The following is a 20,758-nucleotide window of genomic DNA, read 5'->3' as shown; positions in this document are numbered from 1 at the left end:
AATAAGATTATGGGATTTTTTTTTTCTAAATTTTATAGAAGTTCTAAAAATTGTCAATAAAATGGATATATTGTCTGCAACAAAATTGATTTATCTAAAAAAAATTACGTACATATCAATATTTAAGAAGAATAGTATATACACAGGATGGTGTTTTACTTGCTGACTGTGTAGATAGAAAAAAAAAAAAAAAAGAAAGAAATGCTTTGTAGCCATAATTTTTCTATGGCTTGATCTGCAAAATTCCCTAATTTATTTTTTGCCCTAGAATTACGAGTTCATAGAAGGCCAATTTTTCCAGATAGGACTGCTGTCTAATCTTAAGATACTGTTACAGACTTAAGTTGCAGTTAACAACTTGGCACGATCTGTAACAACTTCCTATAATAGCAGACAATTACATTAAATATGTTTAATTATTTCATATATAATATTAGAAGGCATGGTTTCTTTTTTTCCTTTACCTCACCTCCCTAAAACCTGATGTATTTGCAAGAAGCCAATCACATTTTGCATTCTTTTTGATATTTTTCTGCAAGCTGAAAGTGAGTTGACTCGAAAATTCCCAATATCTAAGAACATGTTCACAAATTTATTTGGCTTTTTTAATATCTGTTTATTAAAAAATAATTGACAATTGATTTCTCTTTAAATATTTTCAAGAGATGTAAATCTGCACTATTTCTAATCCTGTCTAGAGATCTAATATTAAATGTTTCCATACATATCTTTATATTTTTGCTTGAATGAAGCAATTATCCTGCAAAAGCATACAATATTAAAAACTAAGTAAAAATGGATAGATATTAACCCGTTTCTAGAGATTTGGATTTCCTCACTAGAGATATTGAGTTAAAATGACACCATTGTTATTTTTCATTTTTGTCTTTTGTAAACAGCATTGGAATTTATTTTGGAAAAGCAATATCATCAAATCAAATCATGTAGTTAGCAAAAATATTAATATTAAATGTTGGAATGATGTCATAAGAAAAACCTAATGAGTATTTACATGGAATTACAAGCTATTAGAATTTAACAAACAAAAATGAATTCCATTTTAAAATATTATATTAAGAATATTTCTTTATTCTTTTTGCATTATTTAAATTAAAAGTAGTTTCAGAGACATGGAGTCAATGACTCTATAAATAATAAAAACTTTGAAAAATAATAACTCTGTTACACAAATGTGTTTATACTTGGACTTTTGCCAACATATTGCTGAAAGAACAACTTGAAGATATGATCACATTCAAGAACAAAATGCCACGTGATAATTAGAGCTATTGATAGAGCTGAATATATTTTGACTTTCATCTCATGATATAAAACTTGCATGATATCCTTTCGGAAAGAGGCTAGATGGTTCATTTCTCCCTTTATGATTGTATACATTTCCTTTAATTTTTACTTTGATATAACCTTTAAAATGAAAACTATTAAATTTATTACAGAATTATATTTTGTACTTCAAGAACTTATTCTATATAGATGAAACTTTGATATCCTATTAGAATTTCAATTTTTGATGTTTTAAATTTCGTCATAGTCTCATGCTATATAAATGATTTCTAGGGCTATATTATTTTTAATTTAAGATTGAAAGCATTTATTAAACTGAAAATTAAATTAGATTGCAAAAGAATAGTAGATTTGATTCATTGTATATTTCTTGCTCTAATTTGAAATCTCCCAGTGTTTTTTTTTTTTTATTATTATTATTATTTATTAGATCTTAGTTTTAAAGCACAGCTCATTCTTCTGACTTTCATACTATTATCATTTCAGTGTGTTCCAAATATATATGTACACTGGATCTTCAGTAAAATGAATTGATAGATAAGATTCCACGATCAAGCCATTGCTATCTATTATACAATGCTATTTTGCTTTTACATTTTTCAAGGAACCATTTATGTAAACCGTAGAATCTGTGAGATTGCTTACATTAATCACCAATCAAATTTTTTTTAAAAAGGTAGAAAACTCTAAAGACAGGAACATAGAAGGGGTAATATTGTATTAGATATCCCAATACAATTTGAATACAAACAAAAAACTTTTTGAAGAAACCATAAATTTTTCTGCATATATATTATGGCATTTATTTATATGCAACTTGTTATTTTTCCACATAGCACACTTAATTCGTTCCCCCTCCCTTCCTTTGCTTAAATGAAAAGTGTAATACAGCATTTCATAGAATAAAGATTTTTTTTTTTTTTAGTAATGATTCCACTCTAACAACATCTAATTTTAAAATATTTGTAAAGAAAATTTAATTTACATACAAATGCATTTTATTTCCCATTAGTTAGATAAATTATTTTCAAATATATATATATAAAAGGCTATATATATATGGTAAATATTTTTCTCTAAATTTACTCTTTTAACTTTGAACAATTAAAAAAAAATCAGTATGCAACTACTGGCCATTTTTAACTTTTATTTACATGCTGTGCACAAAACGGCCAGCACAATTTAAATAAGAATCTACATAAACTAGACAGTTTTTTTTCAATATTGAAGGAACTTCTCAAATTTACCTCTGAAACTTGGCTGAAATTTAAATGAAAATTTTCTACCACCTGACAGAAGTGCAGAAATGTGGATGGGACACATTTCTGGCTATTAATAAATGACCAATTTTCATCGATTGCTAAAGATATTTCACTCTACTTATGAAAAAAATACCAATAAATTGTCAAGTTTGATTAGAATTACAGATTATAAAAAAAAATTTCCAATTTTAGAATAAATTTCTATGACATTTCCTATCGTATCCACCCTTGATGATTCTTGGTCCACTAGCCAATTTGAGTATGCCAACCAAAGACATTATCCTTTGCTTTTATACCATACTTTTAACATGATATATGAGGAGAAATTTCCTACAATGATTTTTGCACTTAAAGTTTGATTATCACTAATACAGTTATGAAATATTAAAAATAAGTCCAACTGTGAAGATGTGTAAAATAAAGAGGTAGCATTTTATTATCATTTATATATATATTATAAAAATAACCACACAAAGAGTACATGTTAATATATATTACCTCATAAAAAATATTTAGTAATATCATACAAAAACAGTCTAAAAATGGCTTATGAGTGTACAAAGCAAGATAAAAAGATATTCATAAATTTCAGCAATTTGTACTTGAAAATGATAATTGAATTTGGCACTGACACTTAGTTCTTTATTGCATTTTGTTGGCCAACATAGCTCTTTTGGCAGATCTTGTAACACACTGAAGAGGAATAACTTCTTTTTTGTTTCCCTTTTTACTTTGCAAATTAATATCAAGAGGTCTTTCATCTGAACCTAAATTAAAGTGGATATAAACAAGAATGCATTATACTACTGGAATAACAAGATTTATTACAAAATATATAAAAGTTGAACACATTTGAAATGAACAAATGAAACTGTTTAAAAATTGTTTTTGAAATATTACCTAAGAATCAAATATTTAAATAATAATTTTATTCTTTTAATAGCTTTCGAAAGGAAATGTAATATCATCTAATTAGTGGAGTTGTTAATCTCTGTTTCGAATATTGCAATTAATATAAAGTTACTAAAATAAGTATTGCAATACATATACATATGACTAGATTAAAAGATCGGAAAAGAACCCTTCCTTCGCAAATTTAACTTTCTAGCATTATGATATTTTATTGAAAATTGTTGCATCTTAAAATTTGTGTACAACAGAAACATTTTGGATAGAAAAGTAAATAAATTTAAATGCTACAAAAAATTCTCTCACTCTCTTAATTCTTTTAAGAATTGAGTTTTTAATAATCATTGCAATAATATTTCAACTTGATTGAAATTCATACAATTTAATAATGTGAGAGATTACAGTTTAATTAAAAAAATTAAACAATGTATAAATGTACTAAAGATGTATATTTGAGAGAAGAATTTGCATTATTGATGTTTTAAGATGGATTTTAATGAGGGTGTGCTTAAATAATAAGGGAAACAAATCGCCTCTAAGAAATAAAACTTTAGAAATGAATCAACACATGACAACAGCTTTTATTTATAAACTAGAGTGCCCACATGGATACGACCCACGACATGATGAATTCCAGCAAAATCAAAATGACAATGGTAGTATTAATTTCGGATGCTTATTTATTCATTTATTTACTCTTTTTTGTAACAAACACAATGCTTCTAGAATTGCAAAGAAAACATCAAACAATTAGTTAATAATAAAAATGGGGGAGGGGGGGAAACCCAATGAAATGAGAAATTTGGATTAAAACTGTTTTAAGATTTTTTTTTTTTTTTTACAGCTTTAAGAGTATCATTTTTATTTTTCTTCTAGCCAAGTTAAGACAGGAAGACATGTGACACATTAAGAAAAGAAGGAATACTTAGTTCTGCTACTGAAGCCTTATAAAAAACTCATCAGAAAATCAATATAAAATTAATAAAAATATAATCTAACTTTAATGAAAATACAGGTTTAAATTTGGGGAAATTATTTCAGTTATTACCCATAAAAAAAGTTGTAATAAATTTTTTTCCCAAAATTAAAAAAAGATTTAACAAATTATATTAAATATTTAAATTACATTACTTGAATTAAAATTGCCCCATCTGATGTTGCATATATATATATATATATATATATATATATATATATATATATATATATATATATATATATATATATATATATATATATATATATATATATATATATATATATATATATATATATATATATTGATAGTCAGAAACAAAGTATTGGCAAAAAGTACATAAAATCAACCAACAGAAAATATTAAATAAAACTTCAACCTTAAATTTGCTTGGAATCAATGAACTGAGTCTTTGCTTAAGTACTTGTGTAATAAATTTTGTTGTGACAAGTGCAGTAGATTCATCTGGATATCCCAGACAAGCATGCACAAAAATACTTTATTTTAAAAGTATAGAAATAACTTTGTTCTCTTTCTAATAAACATTATTACAATAAGCTTACGGATCAAAATTCATAGAATTGCTAGTGATCTTTTTATGCCCATAAATATATGTTTATAAAATAAAAATACCTTTCCAAGTTAGAATCATTATGCATTTTAATATATAAAAGTAAGTGCACTCACATGCTTTAACTCCAAAAATAAATATGGATTCCATTTCTGAGAGAAATAAAAATTCATTTCTTTTCTACAGAAAAACATGCAATCTCTAAAAGTAAATGTAAAAATACATTTTATTATGAATTACAGAACTGCGAAATGAACTTGGATAGAACATATATTAAACCTTCCTGTCCTTGGTAAACAGCATTCAGAAAATACTTATTCCTTGTGTCTTGTGAAAAATTTTAATTACAATGATTGTGAAAATATTATCCTTTATGTTTAAATTTCTAAAACTTGATAAAACAAAAACACCTTAAAATTGTTTGGATGTTTTATAAAAATGAATCCACTAAAACATTTTGTAATAATTGAACTTGAAGCTTTTTCAATTAATCTTTCTATAAAGTACATTTAAAAATGAAATATGTGCATTCATTTGTTGTCATTCTATAGTGCAGCCCACTGAACTAGATTGAAATGTCGCCAATGTGACTCAAAACATCGAATATGCAGAATATTTTCCCACTAATAATAATTTCAATATATACACTTTTTAAATGAAACAAATTTTCAAAAAGTAATTGCAAAATTTAAAAATATAAAATATTGGATTTCAATCAATTAATCTAATTCTGTGCATTGAATATTTCTCATGAATTTTTAAACTTAATTAATCAATCTTTTATTATATTTTAGTAATGTTTGATTCAAATATTGATTAAATAACAAATATAAATATACTTTAAAAAGAATTTTCAAAGGCTTAGATTTACTTTAAAAATATATGATTCTTGAAATCCTTAATAATTGAGCAGTATTTCAGACTATATTTGAATCGATACTGAAGTGATAAATTCTTATTTAGATTAAAGAGAAATATATTAGATTACGAAGAATTATAATGGATACGAAGAATTCAAGTTCCATGTACAGATTAAAATATGACAGCATAGAATTTGAAATATTTTCTTAAATTTGTTTTCAATAAACTGTCATACATTGTGAATAGATTACTTATACTTACTTTTCTGCATCTTTGGGGCAATGCAATCTTCCTTATTTTTGACAAGGTTTTCCTTTTCTGAAGACTTTTGTTTTTTACTACGCCCTTTAATCATTTCTCTGGAGGCCAATTTTTTAGATGGTATTTCAGATTTAATAGATAAATCATCTTGTTCAGATAAGTGTAAGTTCCTTATATTTTTCAATGTACGTTTTAGTGGAGATCTATCCTGAACAACAATATTAGATTCTGCGGAAGTTTCTGAAATTTCTTCAACTTTCTGATCCTCTTCAACTTTTTGTTGAGGTACATTTTCTTTCAGTGAACTCAAAATTTGTAGATTTGTTGAATCTTCAGATTTCTTTAGCATCTGTGCCTTCATTTTCAATTTTGCCTCAGCAAGTCGCTGACGAGCAGCTAAAGCACGTGCCTTAGAGTCTGTGGCTATTTTCACTGTATTTGTAAGTGGTAGTTTCTAAAATTAAAAAATTACAATAAGCATAATTAGCAATTACTGTAATAAAAGAGTATAGCTTCCAAACAGTTGATGAATAAATTTATGCATTTGCATCATTAAATAATGCCTAAAAACAAAATAAACACAAAGTGCTTCAAAAAAATTATGAATAACTTTTAGACAAAAAATTAATAGACATAAACATTTCTTAAATAAATATTAATGTAGAATGTTCAATTAATAAAAGTAATTGCATTCTACAGACATTATTGATAACATTGTCTCATAGTATTGCAAATGTTATCAAGTATATAGCTTGGTGTTTGTGCATAATTACTTTCAATCGTTATCTTTAATCCACTAATTAGAGCTAGTCTTGAGTTATAAAAACTGTGTTCAAGCCTTTTCATAACATGAAATCTGTTGGGGGTGAGATATGTTGCAAGGGGAAAAGGGGTCTGATAATTTCATAAAGACAGCCTTTTTGTCATTACAAACAAAATTTTGACACATTTTACTAAACATTATGTTAAATTCATTGCATAATGCATGGGTATATTTTTTAATAAACTTTTGCAAAACAAAGAGCACTTTAAAATAGTTAAGGAATTAATAACAAATTCTATCTTTACATTTCTTAAATGCAGGACTGTCACATCATTCAAAATAAATTCCATAATGATCCAGAAATACAAAATTAACTTTCTTTTTTTAATAAACTATTTGCAGTCTTAGAAAATAAACATTTTTGATAAGGACTTTCAGGCTTCTTACTGATTCTATTTCTCTCGATTAATGCAAAAAACTAAGAGCTTTCATTTGTCTTTTAAGGTTCAATAGTAACTTCTTTGAAAGCAAGCCAAACTCAATTACATTCAAATAAGCAAAGGGAAAGACAATATCAATATTTTACAATATCAGTAGTAAAAGGTTACATAATTATTATTTTTTAGAATTAAAAAGAATAAATTGCAACAGAACAAATATATTAAATACTTCATTAATGTATTTCTGTTTGGATGGGAATAATTTAAGTAATTTACAAAGCTAATTATCAGACGTCATGAAAAATCAATCTTTGGCATTTTTCAAGATATTCTACTTTAGTGTAGCGCTATAATTGATTAAAATTTTGTTTCTGTATTCACCTTATGGTATACTTAATGCTTGGAATAGTATTTAGTTCTACTTTTGTTCTTCATGATAACCAAGCAATTTAGATTTTAAATTGTGTCAATAATTACTCTTATTGCAGTATTGAGAGAAAATCTGAGCATTTATATTAACTGATTTGTTTTTTTTTACATTTGCAGGATATTTTAAAGATCTATGAAAGAACCAAATTTCCAAATTCCACAAATGCATTATATATTTGATAATGGTATAATCAGCAGTAAAGCAGAATACAAGTGTTTTTCTAGTCATGAATGAGAAAGCTTTTTTTCTGATTGATAGCTCAATCGCATATTTATAGACTGTATGAGACTTGTAAATAAAGTATTTGTAATAAATTGTAATTAGTATTTTCATTTCGACTTGGAAGAACTCCTCTATAGCATGTTTTGATGTAAATAAACTGGAATGATCATGTTATTAATTTTCATTCTCTTATCATATATTTGATATGACAAAAACTTTATTATATATGATGAAAACTCGTATTATTTAGCATAATGCAGCATTCAAACACTGACAGAGAAGTTTAGATTTTGTAAACTGAATAAGATTATTTTCAACACACATAAAAAAAAAAAAATCTAACATGAAAATTGTAATTAATAAAAAGTCATATGATTTAAGATTGCATAGGCAACAACCAACCAATAATTATGTACCTTTATATATATTCTTGTGGCTAGAATAAATTTATTCTTTTAATTTTAAACTATATGAAACAGCAAAGAAGTATGAAATAAGTTCCTGCAATAATGTATTGTTTAAAAAATTCTGCTATGCATCATTTTATGGTGACACAACCTGCAGATAGTCTTCATAATTTCAATCTAAGCTTACATTCTTATCAAACTTCAAGGCCCTTTAGCAAAAGAATATTTGATTTTCATGGATTAAACAAGCACCAGATTTGTAGATAGTGAATCCTTGGTAGAGCAAGATCTTGATTCTTTTATTAATGAAAAAAAGACTACCACTAGGAAAATGTAGTAGAAATAGAAAATGCAAATTTTTTTATAATGCATATGTGCAATATTATAAAAATATTGATACTAACTTTTTTAAATTCCTTTTTGGCAATGGATTCTTCAACAAATACCCAGTTATTTTGTTGGCATTTTTCCAAGCTCTGGAATCTTTTCTGTATTTTTTCTACCTGATAAAAAAAAATAATTGTAAAAATTTAATAAATAAATTAATCTAAATTTTTTAATAAATAACAAGTGAAAATACAAAACATTGATAGAAAACAGCATAGGAAGGAGATAGGAATTTTTATAAAAAAGGACAAAAATCATATATTTTGTGCAACAAAAAATTATTTAATTTTTTTTAAATGAATACCTATAAATATTTATAGAGTATTTATTTAATGGTTTACACATTCTCTAATTTAACTTAAAATCTCATGACAAGCAGTCATTTGCAATTTAAATAATTGTTGCTTTAAATTTTAATTAATTTGTATTTATAAAAATATATTTATGAAGATGAGTCATGTATTTGGATATAACATTTTAAAGACATTTGATTCTTCTAAGGGAGTGACTAAAACTGAGGTTATCAGTAAACAGCTTTATTAAAAAAAATTTTTTTTACCATTATTTAAATTTTACAGAAATGACTCAAATTTATTCATTACATGTAAAAAATAAACTTGGATTGCATTTTCTATACTTTATATTAGAAAATCAATATATTTAGTTTAAAATTTCAAGATGCAATTTGCAAAGAGGTTCTTAAGATATGTGATGAAAATAAAACATATTAATTAACCATATACTACATTAAAAAATATTTAAATTTTAATATATTATTAGTTAAATCACTTATGTAATTAGTTAAAACTCACAGTCATTTAGGATTCATGCAGTTTTTCATTGTTGAGTTTTAAATTTGTAAGCTTTTTACCCACACAGGAGCCATGTCCATGGATTACAACCACCAATTTTCTCTTGAAAATTTTATACTGCATAATGAACTTTAAAAATTGCTTTAAATTTAAAAGAATTGAGAAGTTTCTATAACATAAATTTTCTCACCCAATATTTCAGTTAAACTTTCATTAATATTGACTCTTTGTTTATTATGAAATTAGTTGCGAATGAGACAAACAGTAAAATATCTTTAAAAATTTGTATCTATATTTAAACGGGGAGGAGGAACAGATTAGTAAATTTCTCTCTCTCTCTCAAAAAAAAAAAAAAAAAACTAATAATTGATACAATCTTAGAATAGAAGATTACATTTCTGCTGCATCTAATTTTATGAATTAATTGTTTTAGATAAAAATAATCAGGATTTGAAAATATATTATCATTTTTAATGCTAACAATTAAAATAAAAATGTATTTACAAATGAAAAGATTTTAGATTATAGTTTATTATAATAAACATCATATTTCTTTCATAAGGTAATTATTTTTTTGTTCACATTTTAATGAAATTAGATAAACGTCACAAAACCTTTATCCAGTAAATAAATAAATCTAATACATTCTATAACTGATTTCTGAATACTCTTTTAAAATTAAACATGGAAGATACAATTTTTATAAGATAGTGAAAACAGCAAAAAATATTACTTCGTTGTAAACCATATCCCAAAAGCCTTGTAGATCCAAGCAAGTTATCTCTTTTTCACCTCTTTTAAATTCAGAATCATCAATAAGGCCAGCAAATTGTTTTAATTTTTGTTGTAAAAGCAGGTTTGTCAATCCAATGGTAGTACGAATTTCATCACAGACTGTAAGTAAATTAGAGAGGGAAAATGTTATGTAGATTAGATTTAAATTCTAAATGCGTATAAAAAAAGCAGACCCTTTCCATACAAATAAAATAAATAATTGTGTTTTTTGCGACTTAAAAGAATTTAAATCATATTTTTCCTTGACAACATAAACAATTTTAATAATAATAATAAATAAAAAAAAAATGAGGAACAGAAAATTTGTAATGCAGCAGATATTTGTGCAGTAATTTCTATTTTATAATTAAATAGGACATTTGTCATAAAATCTTAACAACAAAGTGTCTGTCAATAGATGATTTACTAGCATGCTGACATATTATTCTTTTAAAGGATAATGAATAATTTTAAGAGATTTTGCTAAGAAATTCTACAATTTCAAATAAAAAAACTATGGTTACTTAAATAAGTAAATATATATTTAAACTTTTACTATGATGAATTGTAACAAGTAAAGAAGATACATTAACTTTTAAGTTCAGATAAGGACAAGTTGAAATATCAACATTGTAAAAGGGAAAATTATAAAACTTTACATTAGCCTATAAAATATAGCTTTCAGTTTTTAAAATATCATTGACTGCAACTAATAAATAGAATAATTCAAAAAGAATTTTACCTATTTCTGGAACATCCGAGTCATTACTACGCTTTTTCCAATCTTCACAGTAACTTTTAAGTTCTGCTTTATTTTTTTCCAACAAGTTTCGGAAATAAACAATACTAAGTTCTTCTGCCATTTTATCAAATTCCAATTTTTTCAAACTAAAAAAAAAAGGGGGGGGGGAACCATTATAGTTTCAAAAAGATTATTTAACAAAACATAAGAACATATTTTTCAATAAGATTTAGAATACTTGCATATTAACTGCATGCAAGTGATTAATCATCAAATGTGCCACATTTATTTATAAATAACAGTTTATTGCCAAATATGCCATGTTTGTCTATTGACTATATTTGTCATTTACATGCAGTTAATACACAAATACCAAGTTTAGAATTTTTAACTTCAACCTGGCACCAATAAATAGTAATGGACATTATTCTTGCTTTTGGCTTAATATTTCTGTTTAAATATAGAGAAGGATAAATTCTTAAAATGATAATACTAAGTTGATTTTCATGTGATTTTAGTTTCAAAGGTTTAAGTGAAGATTAGTGTGCCCCTGGAGTTTGTCACCAATATGGTAACTACTATTTAACAATAACAACTATTTTATGAAAAATGTTAAATTAAAAATAATAAAAAAATATTGATCAAAGATTTTAATTTTGTTCTTTATTATAACTAAAAGTTTTTTTATGACTAATAGGAACTGCAATTTTATTTTTAATGTGGATACAACAAGAAAATATTTATTCTTTTAAAATTTTTAATTTTCAGTATGCGCTTTAAAAAATCGTCTGAATTCTTACTTTACGAAATTGTCTGCATTCTTTCTTTAAAAATCTTCTGCAATAGAATTCTTCGCAGTTCTTGTAATTCTTTTAATGCTCTAATGGTTGGTTCCTTTGGTAATTTATTGTATCAGTGATTGTGCAAGAATGGATGTCTGGTGAATAGGATAGCAGTAAATATTTTGAATCTGCAGAATGGATGAAGGGTGAGTGGAATACATACATATATATATTTATGAGTTGATGAAATTAGGAAAGGATGTTTGTTTATATGTACTGTTCCTGTTATCCACACAGTCCTTATGTTCAATGTGCTAGCGAATTCATAGGATGTTTTTTTAAGTTAAAAAATTTTGCCCGGTGCCTTCTTCAGATGCTGAAAGGCATCGTGTGCTCAAAATTTTGCTCTCTACACAACAGATAGGCACAGCTGGTTTGAAAAAACTTCTTCAAAATTGTTAAGATAAGCAGCAATAGTAATCCCAAAGGTTAACTATTGCTGCTTATCTTATCTGTTTTTATTTTAATCTGAGATTTATTTAATCTCAGATACAGATTAAATAAATCTCAGATTAAAATAAAAATTACAGTACTTATCGTAAAGATCATAATTTTAATGCATAAAGTGGTAACCATAGCTGTTTCACAGAAGGGTTTATTTTGTCCGCCATCTTTATTGGCAACTTGGCTTCCTTGGTGCAGCAAGGGGCACACTAAACTTCACTTTTACCCTTTGACATTGTATGAAATATGAAAAATGCTAGATTGCCACATAAGTGCTACAATAATTGCTGCATTTACATTGATAGCAACATAAAAGCCGATTCATTTTCAAATTGCTTCAAAACCACTCATTAAAATCTAAAAATTTTAAAAATCTAATCATATTAAATAAAAGAAAATACATTCAACAACATTAGGGGAATATTATGCTTGAAAAAAAGTTCTAATTTTGAAAAACTAAAGCAAAAAACAAATGCTACTGTTCATCACGGAGTCGATATGACACAGACTAGAAGGGAGAAGCTGAATTACATAAACTAATGAATTGTACCAAACATAGACTCAGAGAAGTAAAATAAATATTGTGAAATAAAATGGATAAATTAAAAATATCATAGAATATTTTAATTTCTTTTTATCGCAGGATAATAAAAAAAGATGTTAAAAATATTATGGAATCATAACATAAAAGGAAATCAATTGATCTCATGATAAATAAAAAACCTAATTCCGAAAAAATTGAAACCCTGGGAATGTCTCAATTCTGATGGAAGTTCTTATATGGGATGATTTGTCTGCAAAAGACAGAAAATTGTAGTTTAATTTAGTTACAAAAAGTGCACAAAATTTGGCTAAAAAGTTGAAACTTTACGTAATAACAAAATGTAGAGTTTCAATAATTAAGTTATAGATATAACTACATACAATACTTGAATTTATAAAATAATACAAATATATAGAAAAAATTCATACCATAACAAAATAGCTGACCTTTTTCTTTCAAAAAAAGTTTAGAATCAAGTATACACAATATATATATTTTCCATAAAAATCCGTAACACTGATGTGAAAACTGTGTAAAAGTTTACAATTGGGTGCCCCTTGATTTTTGGGCGATTTTTTGTGTTAATACATTCTTATTTAATTACTAGATAATTATTTATAATTATTTTCATACATACATACATATATGCACTTGTGTAAATATTCAGTTTGAAGCAGACTTTAATGCAATTCTTTTAGACTTTAAAAATTGTCATTTATTAAGAGCTACTGTAAATATATGTGTGGATTACAAATTATTTTTCTAGATGTTTTCATTTCTACAGTATTCTATTTTCTCTATTCTTACTTCTGCAGACGGGAAGAAATGCCATACAAACTATAGTAATATTATTAAATAGAAGTATAAAATTAAAACAATATTTTCTGTGTAATATTAATATCTTTGATGCTCGCTTTAAATCACTCAAATTTCACATGACTGCTCTCCCAAGCTGGAACATAGCTTTCTTGTGCACTCGAGTGTAAAATTATAGCAAAGAACATTTCAGCACTTGAACATTAGACTGAATTCTTAATTTGGTCTATTACTTAACATACAAATATATAAAACTGAAATGCAAACCTGAATAAGATATTTATTTTTCTTCACGAAATCTTTGAATTTTATTTTAAAATTTTATATATAAGGAAAACAGAATTTTTTTTCAAAGCGAAAACAGTTATTCGTTTTCTATGTAAATACACACAGGAGTATATTCAATTCAAAATTTTAACACAAAATAACCGCGTATTTTTAAATATAGCAGTTACAGCTAAATGACCTTTTCTTTTCGTATTATTGTCTAACTTAATTAGAGATTTCTTTCATGCATTCTTATAAAAAAGAATATACCACAAAATATTAAGAATAAAAGTGAAAAATAAAATAAAGATATATTTAAACAAATATTTCATAAAAAATTTATATCAAAACTTGTTTTTCGATTTACATGAATTTAGAAATAAAATAGTCTTTTAATCAATATGAAACCGGATTCCTTGCAAAAAATAACTTAAGTCATCTTGAAAATTGTAGAAATAATTGTTTCAAAATTTTCGAAACTTCTCAAATCAGTATTTATATTATTCCTCTTTTTTTGTTTGTTTTTATTTTAGTGAAGTGGAAGCAGAAGGTTCGATATCGTGTTTTAAAAAAGAAACTAAAATTGATATGCAAATACCCCGACAAAGTGTATTTAAAATATTTACTTTAATATTTGTTCACTTCAGGATTACTTTTGTAAGACATATTTAGCTTTTCTGGTTAAATATATATTTTTGACTAAATTTAGAAATGCTGGATTTTTTAATTGATTTGCAGATTTCTTGAGATAATTCTAGTTTTTCTGACTTTGCGGTATCAATTACCGAAGAAATATTGTTTATTAAAAACAAAGTAAAATAAATCTTGTTTCTAAAAAAAATTAATACAGTAACATTCTGTTGATAGTGTGACATGAATGTAGAATTTTTATATATATTGATTTTATGTTGAGATTTGCATTTTATTTCATATTGTAGGTCCTTTACTAAATATTGTTGGTGCATAATGCTATGTGAGTATTATTTTTTTTTTCTATTAATGGTTTTATAATTTATAATATATTTGATTTGTAATTTTTATATTATTACATTTTTAATATTAACGTAAAGTTTGAATAGTAGAGTGTTAATATTTGCTACTTCCTACATAAAAATCTTTCGAGTCGTATTGAAATTTATTTTGTATAAAGCTAATTTAATTGACGAAAAAAAAATGCTGTTAAATTTATACGGAAAAACTATAATCTAAAATGAATTGCAATATGCTATTATTGTGGAAGAAAGTAATATTATGAATATTAAAAATATGTTTCAATAACTTCAATATGTTTTTTAATTTGAGATTTCTTCCTTTTGAGATAACTTTAGGATTTAGTTGTATTCTTGCATATAAAAGAATGCTGTACATGATATTAGTATGAGATTAATTTATGTGAGTTATTTCTTCATAGTATTTTAATGAAGCTTTAGATAATCATTTATATCTTTATTATATTTATAATAGATTGGAATTCTTTAACATGGGCCAATTCACAATTTTTTTTGAGTATATTTGCTTTCATAACACAAATATATCTAAATAATTCCTTCAGATACTTTATGTTGCCTAAGTTTCTTAAACTTTTTTTTTTTGTTGTTCACTTTTCCCCTTTTCCAAACTATTTCCACCTGAAAATTCTTGTTGTGCTAAAAATTCTTATAATAAATGAGAAATGACATTTATTAATAATAGTTACTATAGAAAAATTGTTTATCGGCTTAGGAATGTATGGTAACTGAATGTCTATATAGCAGGAAACATGGATATTAAAAGCCCTAAATAACTAACTGGTTACAATAGAAGCAACCCATATATAAAAAAAATTTACACAGATGTCTCATCAATGATGAAGAGACAACTAGCCTTATTATCATTATTAAACTTGGCAGAGCAACATTATTTTTTTTGCCTAACTTCTCATCTTCAAATTTAAGTGCCTATCCATCTGAGATTATTTGAGAAAAAAGGAAGAAAATAAAGAAAAGTTCTACAGATTTGATTGAAATGCTGCAAATTAAGATGATTTTCATTATTTATTTTTAAATTTTTGTGTGCTTGTTTTATGTTTGTATAGATATTTTTTTTATCCCCCCCCCCTGCTCTACTTTAGGATGTGCTGGAATTATATTTACTTCAGGATTCTTGAGGCAGTGCATTATTTTAATATTTTCAGGGCTTAATTATCAATTTGTATAATTAAATTATGATTCCATAAATGCTACTTTAGATATAATAATAAAAGTATGTTTTTCAAAGATGTTTCTATTTTTATCTTTTTCTAAATGCTAAAGCATTTTGAAGAAAAAAAGTATCGTAAACATTTTTACAACCCCATTGATATTCTATCTGTACTTTTTTCTTTGTATTACAAACTTTGGTTATTTCACTATTTGTCTAGAAAAAAATTATCGTATTTTGATATTTTTAAATTATTATATTTTTATGAGCTAAAAATGAATATCTGATCAATTTTATGCATGCAGGGATCTCTTTAATACTCCAAACCTAACAGACATATATTTAAACTTATATATGTAATGGTATTTAAAAATATAATTTAAATCTTAATTAATTTTTTAATTTAACCCATATTAACTTCATTTTAAAATGGTCTCTTATTTCCTGATTCAATTCTATTTTTAAAAAAAAATTTAATTAATGCTACATGCACTCTATAAAACTGCAAGTCTTGGCATTTTCACATGCTCCAAGTGAAGGGATAAAGATCTTTACTGCTTACGACATTCTTTAAAAGATACCTAAATTTCCCTTTCCTATGACTACTTGTGTCAAAAAAAATCTCTATCCCTATAAAAAAAATCCCTACTTGTGCCCAAAAATCTTGTAGTAAAACCATTGAAAGGAAAAATTTTGTTCTCTTTTGCCCTTTTTGCACTTCTTATCGCAATGTAAATGGACGTCAGTTTCATCATCCCTTCTTTTATTGCAATATGCCTCCCAGATGAAATATATAAAACATACTTTAGCAGTTGTGTGACCAAATAGACAAAACTTTTGAAATTTTAAAACTTTGATTATTGTGTGTGTGTATATATATATATATATATATATATATATATATATATATATATATAATATACACACACAGTATTTGGCTTAACATTTAAAATCTAAACTTTCTTCTTGTTTTTGAAATAGCATTGCATTTTAAATTTAGTAATATAACCTTTTATCCTTTTATGTAGGATTCCAGGCTATGTTGAAATATAAATGAAGTGGAAGCAAATGAGATTATGAATAATCTTTATTAATTATTTTGATCTCTTAATCCTTCAATATTCAGTAACTATTAATAATAAACTTTTTCAGTACTCATATATACTTAATAAAAGTGTGTGTGTATGTATGTGAAAATATGAATGTGTGAGTATGTGCGTGTGTATGTTGACAATCTATAGGTTTGACTATTTGACCTAGAGCTACCAAGCTTGGCCATACGTACTTTGGAGAGCGAGAATAATTTTTTAGGAATTTTAACTAGGATTTTTACTAAAAACCATGCAAAAAATTTTATGCTTTTCTGTGCTAACTTCTAAAAATAATACAGTACAAAAATAATTTTTATATTTTCTAAAAATATTTTTTAATGATATTTTTTTTTTTTTTTTTTTTTGCAGTATAAATTAACTTTCTATATTTTTTGGATTTTTAAAAATATTAACATATTTTCCAAAAACAAATGCTAGAATTCTACAAGGGTATTAATCTCTTCTTAATTCGTAACGCATCTAGTGAAACTTCTGCAGGGTGGGCGTAGTGTGCTTCAAGTAGTCTTTCTATATAAAAATTTTATAATCTATGGAGGTTGTTTTTCTAATGAAAATCCAAGATTCAAAAGATTTTGAAGGGCTTTATGTATGGAAATTTCTAACTTATGGAAGTTTTATTTAAGGGATGTATATATATATATATATATATATATATAGAACATAAAAACTCTATTGGTGGTTGTAAGTACAAATGTTTGCATGATGAAGTGTGCACCTAGCAAAATCATACTTCCAATAAGCTAAAAAAAGTTAAATTCAAAATTGTTGGATCATTTTGAAGCTAAAACATTACCTTTAACTTTATGACGTTAGTATTTTCATTATATTACTCTTGTTTTTGATGTTCACAATATATGTTAGATTGTCATTTTGTTTTTTAAATGCATTTTTATTTTTGAAATTAATTGTTTGAATATCTAATTTTAGATATTTTTTTATCAAAATGAAGTTCAGAGACAAAATATTATCCTTTTTATTACTGATGTCGGCATCCATCTGCCAATGTGCAGACCACTTTCAAGAAACAATTCTGGGTGCTGTTGGTGGTGGAAATTATTCATACTATTGGTTGCCCCAACCAGGTACTGTATTACTTCAGCTTCATACTATTGAAGGTGATGCTGATCTGTATGTGTCTTCTAAAAACTTGAAACCAACATTTGATATTGAAAATCATGATCTCCAGTCAACTACATGTGGGTCTGAACAGGTTAAAGTTCCAGCTAATTATGAACGTCCAGTATCAATTGCAGTGTATGGACACCCTTCTCATGAAATTAGTTTATATGAATTGAAAATTGACGTTTATGATTCAGTGGATGAATCAGATGCAATTTATGAAGAATTAAATTCTGACGAGTCAAAAACTACACATTTTAATAAGCCAAATGCTGTTCCAAATATACCTATAAAAGATGATCCAGATTATGAGGAAAGATCAGTTTTTTGGACATTACTGCTACATATTTTACAAGTTCTTCTTGATCTTTTAGTTGATTGAAAAGTTGAAACTTGCGTTTATCTATTAAAAGAATATCGAGCTTTTAAAGAAAAATGATTAAGAAATTGAAAATATTTGTTTTGTTATTTGACATTAATTTCAAGGCATGTATTGGAGGTGAAAATTGTTAAATTTTTCTTGATTCGGAAAGTGAAAAAATTGCCTCTACTAGATATTTGCCTGAAATCAATTAATATCATGTTTGTAAATTATTCGACCAACTGGGCACTGGTTCTGATTAAATAACTCTGAGAAATAATCTTTGTAAAGATTTAATTATAATATTTTTAATCTTAATACAAATAAAAATGAACAAGTTTCTTTGGAATTGCACATGATCCCCTTGGTGAGTTAGAAGTAATTTATATTTTCTACTACAAATGATTTTGTTTCTTTTGTGAAGTGTATATCTTTTGTTTGGAAAATTTTAGTGTGCCTGAGAAAGTTTACCAATTTTCTGAAATACTGTAAGGTTCTTCCAAATAAAGAATCAACAATTTATTGGATTCTTTATTATTTGCAATACATCCATATATAATAAGTATGACTCCAGCATAAAGTATTGTGTGCTGTAGAAAAATTATGGTACATTTCATTATTGTGAGATTTACTTACATTAAACATATGAAAATGTCATTTGATATTTATAAGTACAATATATTTCTTGGAATAGAAGTCTTGCCTTATAACGATCCTCCTAATATAATGGGCTGCAAATAAGGTCCCTTCCATTGTGCTAATTATCATGTAGAATAGCAGCTCTTATATAGTTAATAGAGTGCCCATTTTTGGCATTTCTTGGTCGTTATAATGTGAGCTTATTACATGTGAATTTTTAAACAAGATGTATTTCTGCATCGTAATAGTTCAATTGCTATGTAATTTTTTTTTACATGGCACATTAGTTAAATTACATAAATTTTTTTTGTAAATATTTAGCATATTGAGTATCTAATAAAAATTTAAATTTTCATGTATTAAAAAATCTATAAAGAATTAAATCTTTTAAAATTAGCAACATATGTCACCTTTTTTTAAAAAAATATTTATACTCATTAGATAAACTATGTGATTCTTTTATAGTTTGAATGTGCTTTTGTGATTGTAATCTCTTTAATAATACACAAGAGAATGTTCTTAATCTGAATTTGAAATTTTTTTGCAAAGAAATGCCTGCATTTTAATATCACTATATTGGTATAGTTTACAAAACTGTTTTGGTGGAAAATTTAAGACTGCACAGTAAAAGAATAGAAAAACAACATCTAGAAAAGGAAATTTATTGACGATATTATACTAAGGAAATAATTGAAGCAGAAGAAACCCATCTCCATTATTATTATAGAGACAAAATATGCTTTCTATTCATATTTGTTATCCATATTTTATACACTGTACTATATAAACAAGTAGTTTAGTTGATACACGAGTTTTACCATTATAGCATTTTTACACATACTGAATTAATAAATCTGTACAAAAATAATGACTTTCTGTATGTCTTCTCTATGTTAAAATTTCAATCTCTGCTTTTCTTCCCAATATCTGTAATTAAAATTCAATACCTTTTCCAAAAAAATTTCTTATGAATATATTTAATTTTTTATAGATATTTATATTCTATTAAAATTTAATATATGCTGAATGGGAGAGGTATTTTTCCATTTTATGCTTCCAAAGATAAATGTACATGAAAGGTGCTATAAATAGTAATTTCAGTTTTAAATTTATTTAACAGTTAGATAATTGTTAGAGTGTGCTCTATATGAAGAGGGAGTGAAAGAACATATGATAAACATGTTTGTGATTGTGTAGTTAAATTTTCTTTGTTATTACATAAAGTTGACTTCTATATGATTTTCACACTGTTACTTATTTGTTGATGTGCGAGATAAAGGTAATTTGTCTTTTGAGGAAAAATTAATTTCATTT

At 25.5% G+C, this 20,758-nt stretch overlaps 2 protein-coding genes across 3 annotated transcripts; one reads left to right on the top strand and one right to left on the bottom strand.

Moving 5' to 3' along the window:
• Nucleotides 1-2,997: 2,997 nt before the first annotated feature.
• Nucleotides 2,998-13,395, bottom strand: LOC129984462 (disks large-associated protein 5-like). The gene is made up of 6 exons (XM_056094348.1): nucleotides 13,381-13,395; nucleotides 11,123-11,268; nucleotides 10,340-10,500; nucleotides 8,812-8,910; nucleotides 6,146-6,599; nucleotides 2,998-3,334 (listed from the first exon to the last, which is right to left on the bottom strand). Exons 2-6 carry the CDS (start codon nucleotides 11,241-11,243, stop codon nucleotides 3,210-3,212), a joined length of 960 nt encoding a protein of 319 aa, XP_055950323.1. The 5' UTR covers nucleotides 11,244-11,268; nucleotides 13,381-13,395; the 3' UTR covers nucleotides 2,998-3,209.
• Nucleotides 13,396-14,574: 1,179 nt separating this feature from the next.
• Nucleotides 14,575-20,312, top strand: LOC129984639 (UPF0669 protein C6orf120 homolog). 2 transcript variants are annotated; one of them, XM_056094560.1, is made up of 3 exons: nucleotides 14,575-14,692; nucleotides 14,974-15,008; nucleotides 18,253-20,312. In XM_056094560.1, the coding sequence occupies exon 3, from the start codon at nucleotides 18,269-18,271 to the stop codon at nucleotides 18,824-18,826; it is 558 nt and encodes a 185-aa protein (XP_055950535.1). In that variant the 5' UTR covers nucleotides 14,575-14,692; nucleotides 14,974-15,008; nucleotides 18,253-18,268; the 3' UTR covers nucleotides 18,827-20,312. The 2 variants fall into 2 exon arrangements, with proteins under 2 accessions (XP_055950535.1, XP_055950536.1); XM_056094561.1 differs by lacking the exon at nucleotides 14,575-14,692 and having other exon boundaries at nucleotides 14,716-15,008.
• Nucleotides 20,313-20,758: the final 446 nt, after the last annotated feature.

The sequence above is a fragment of the Argiope bruennichi genome, chromosome 9, assembly GCF_947563725.1.
Source record: "Argiope bruennichi chromosome 9, qqArgBrue1.1, whole genome shotgun sequence".
In the NCBI taxonomy this organism is placed as follows: Eukaryota; Metazoa; Arthropoda; class Arachnida; order Araneae; family Araneidae; genus Argiope; species Argiope bruennichi.
The sequence above is the reverse complement of the archived record's forward strand: the minus strand, read 5'-3'. Positions and strand labels throughout refer to the sequence as shown.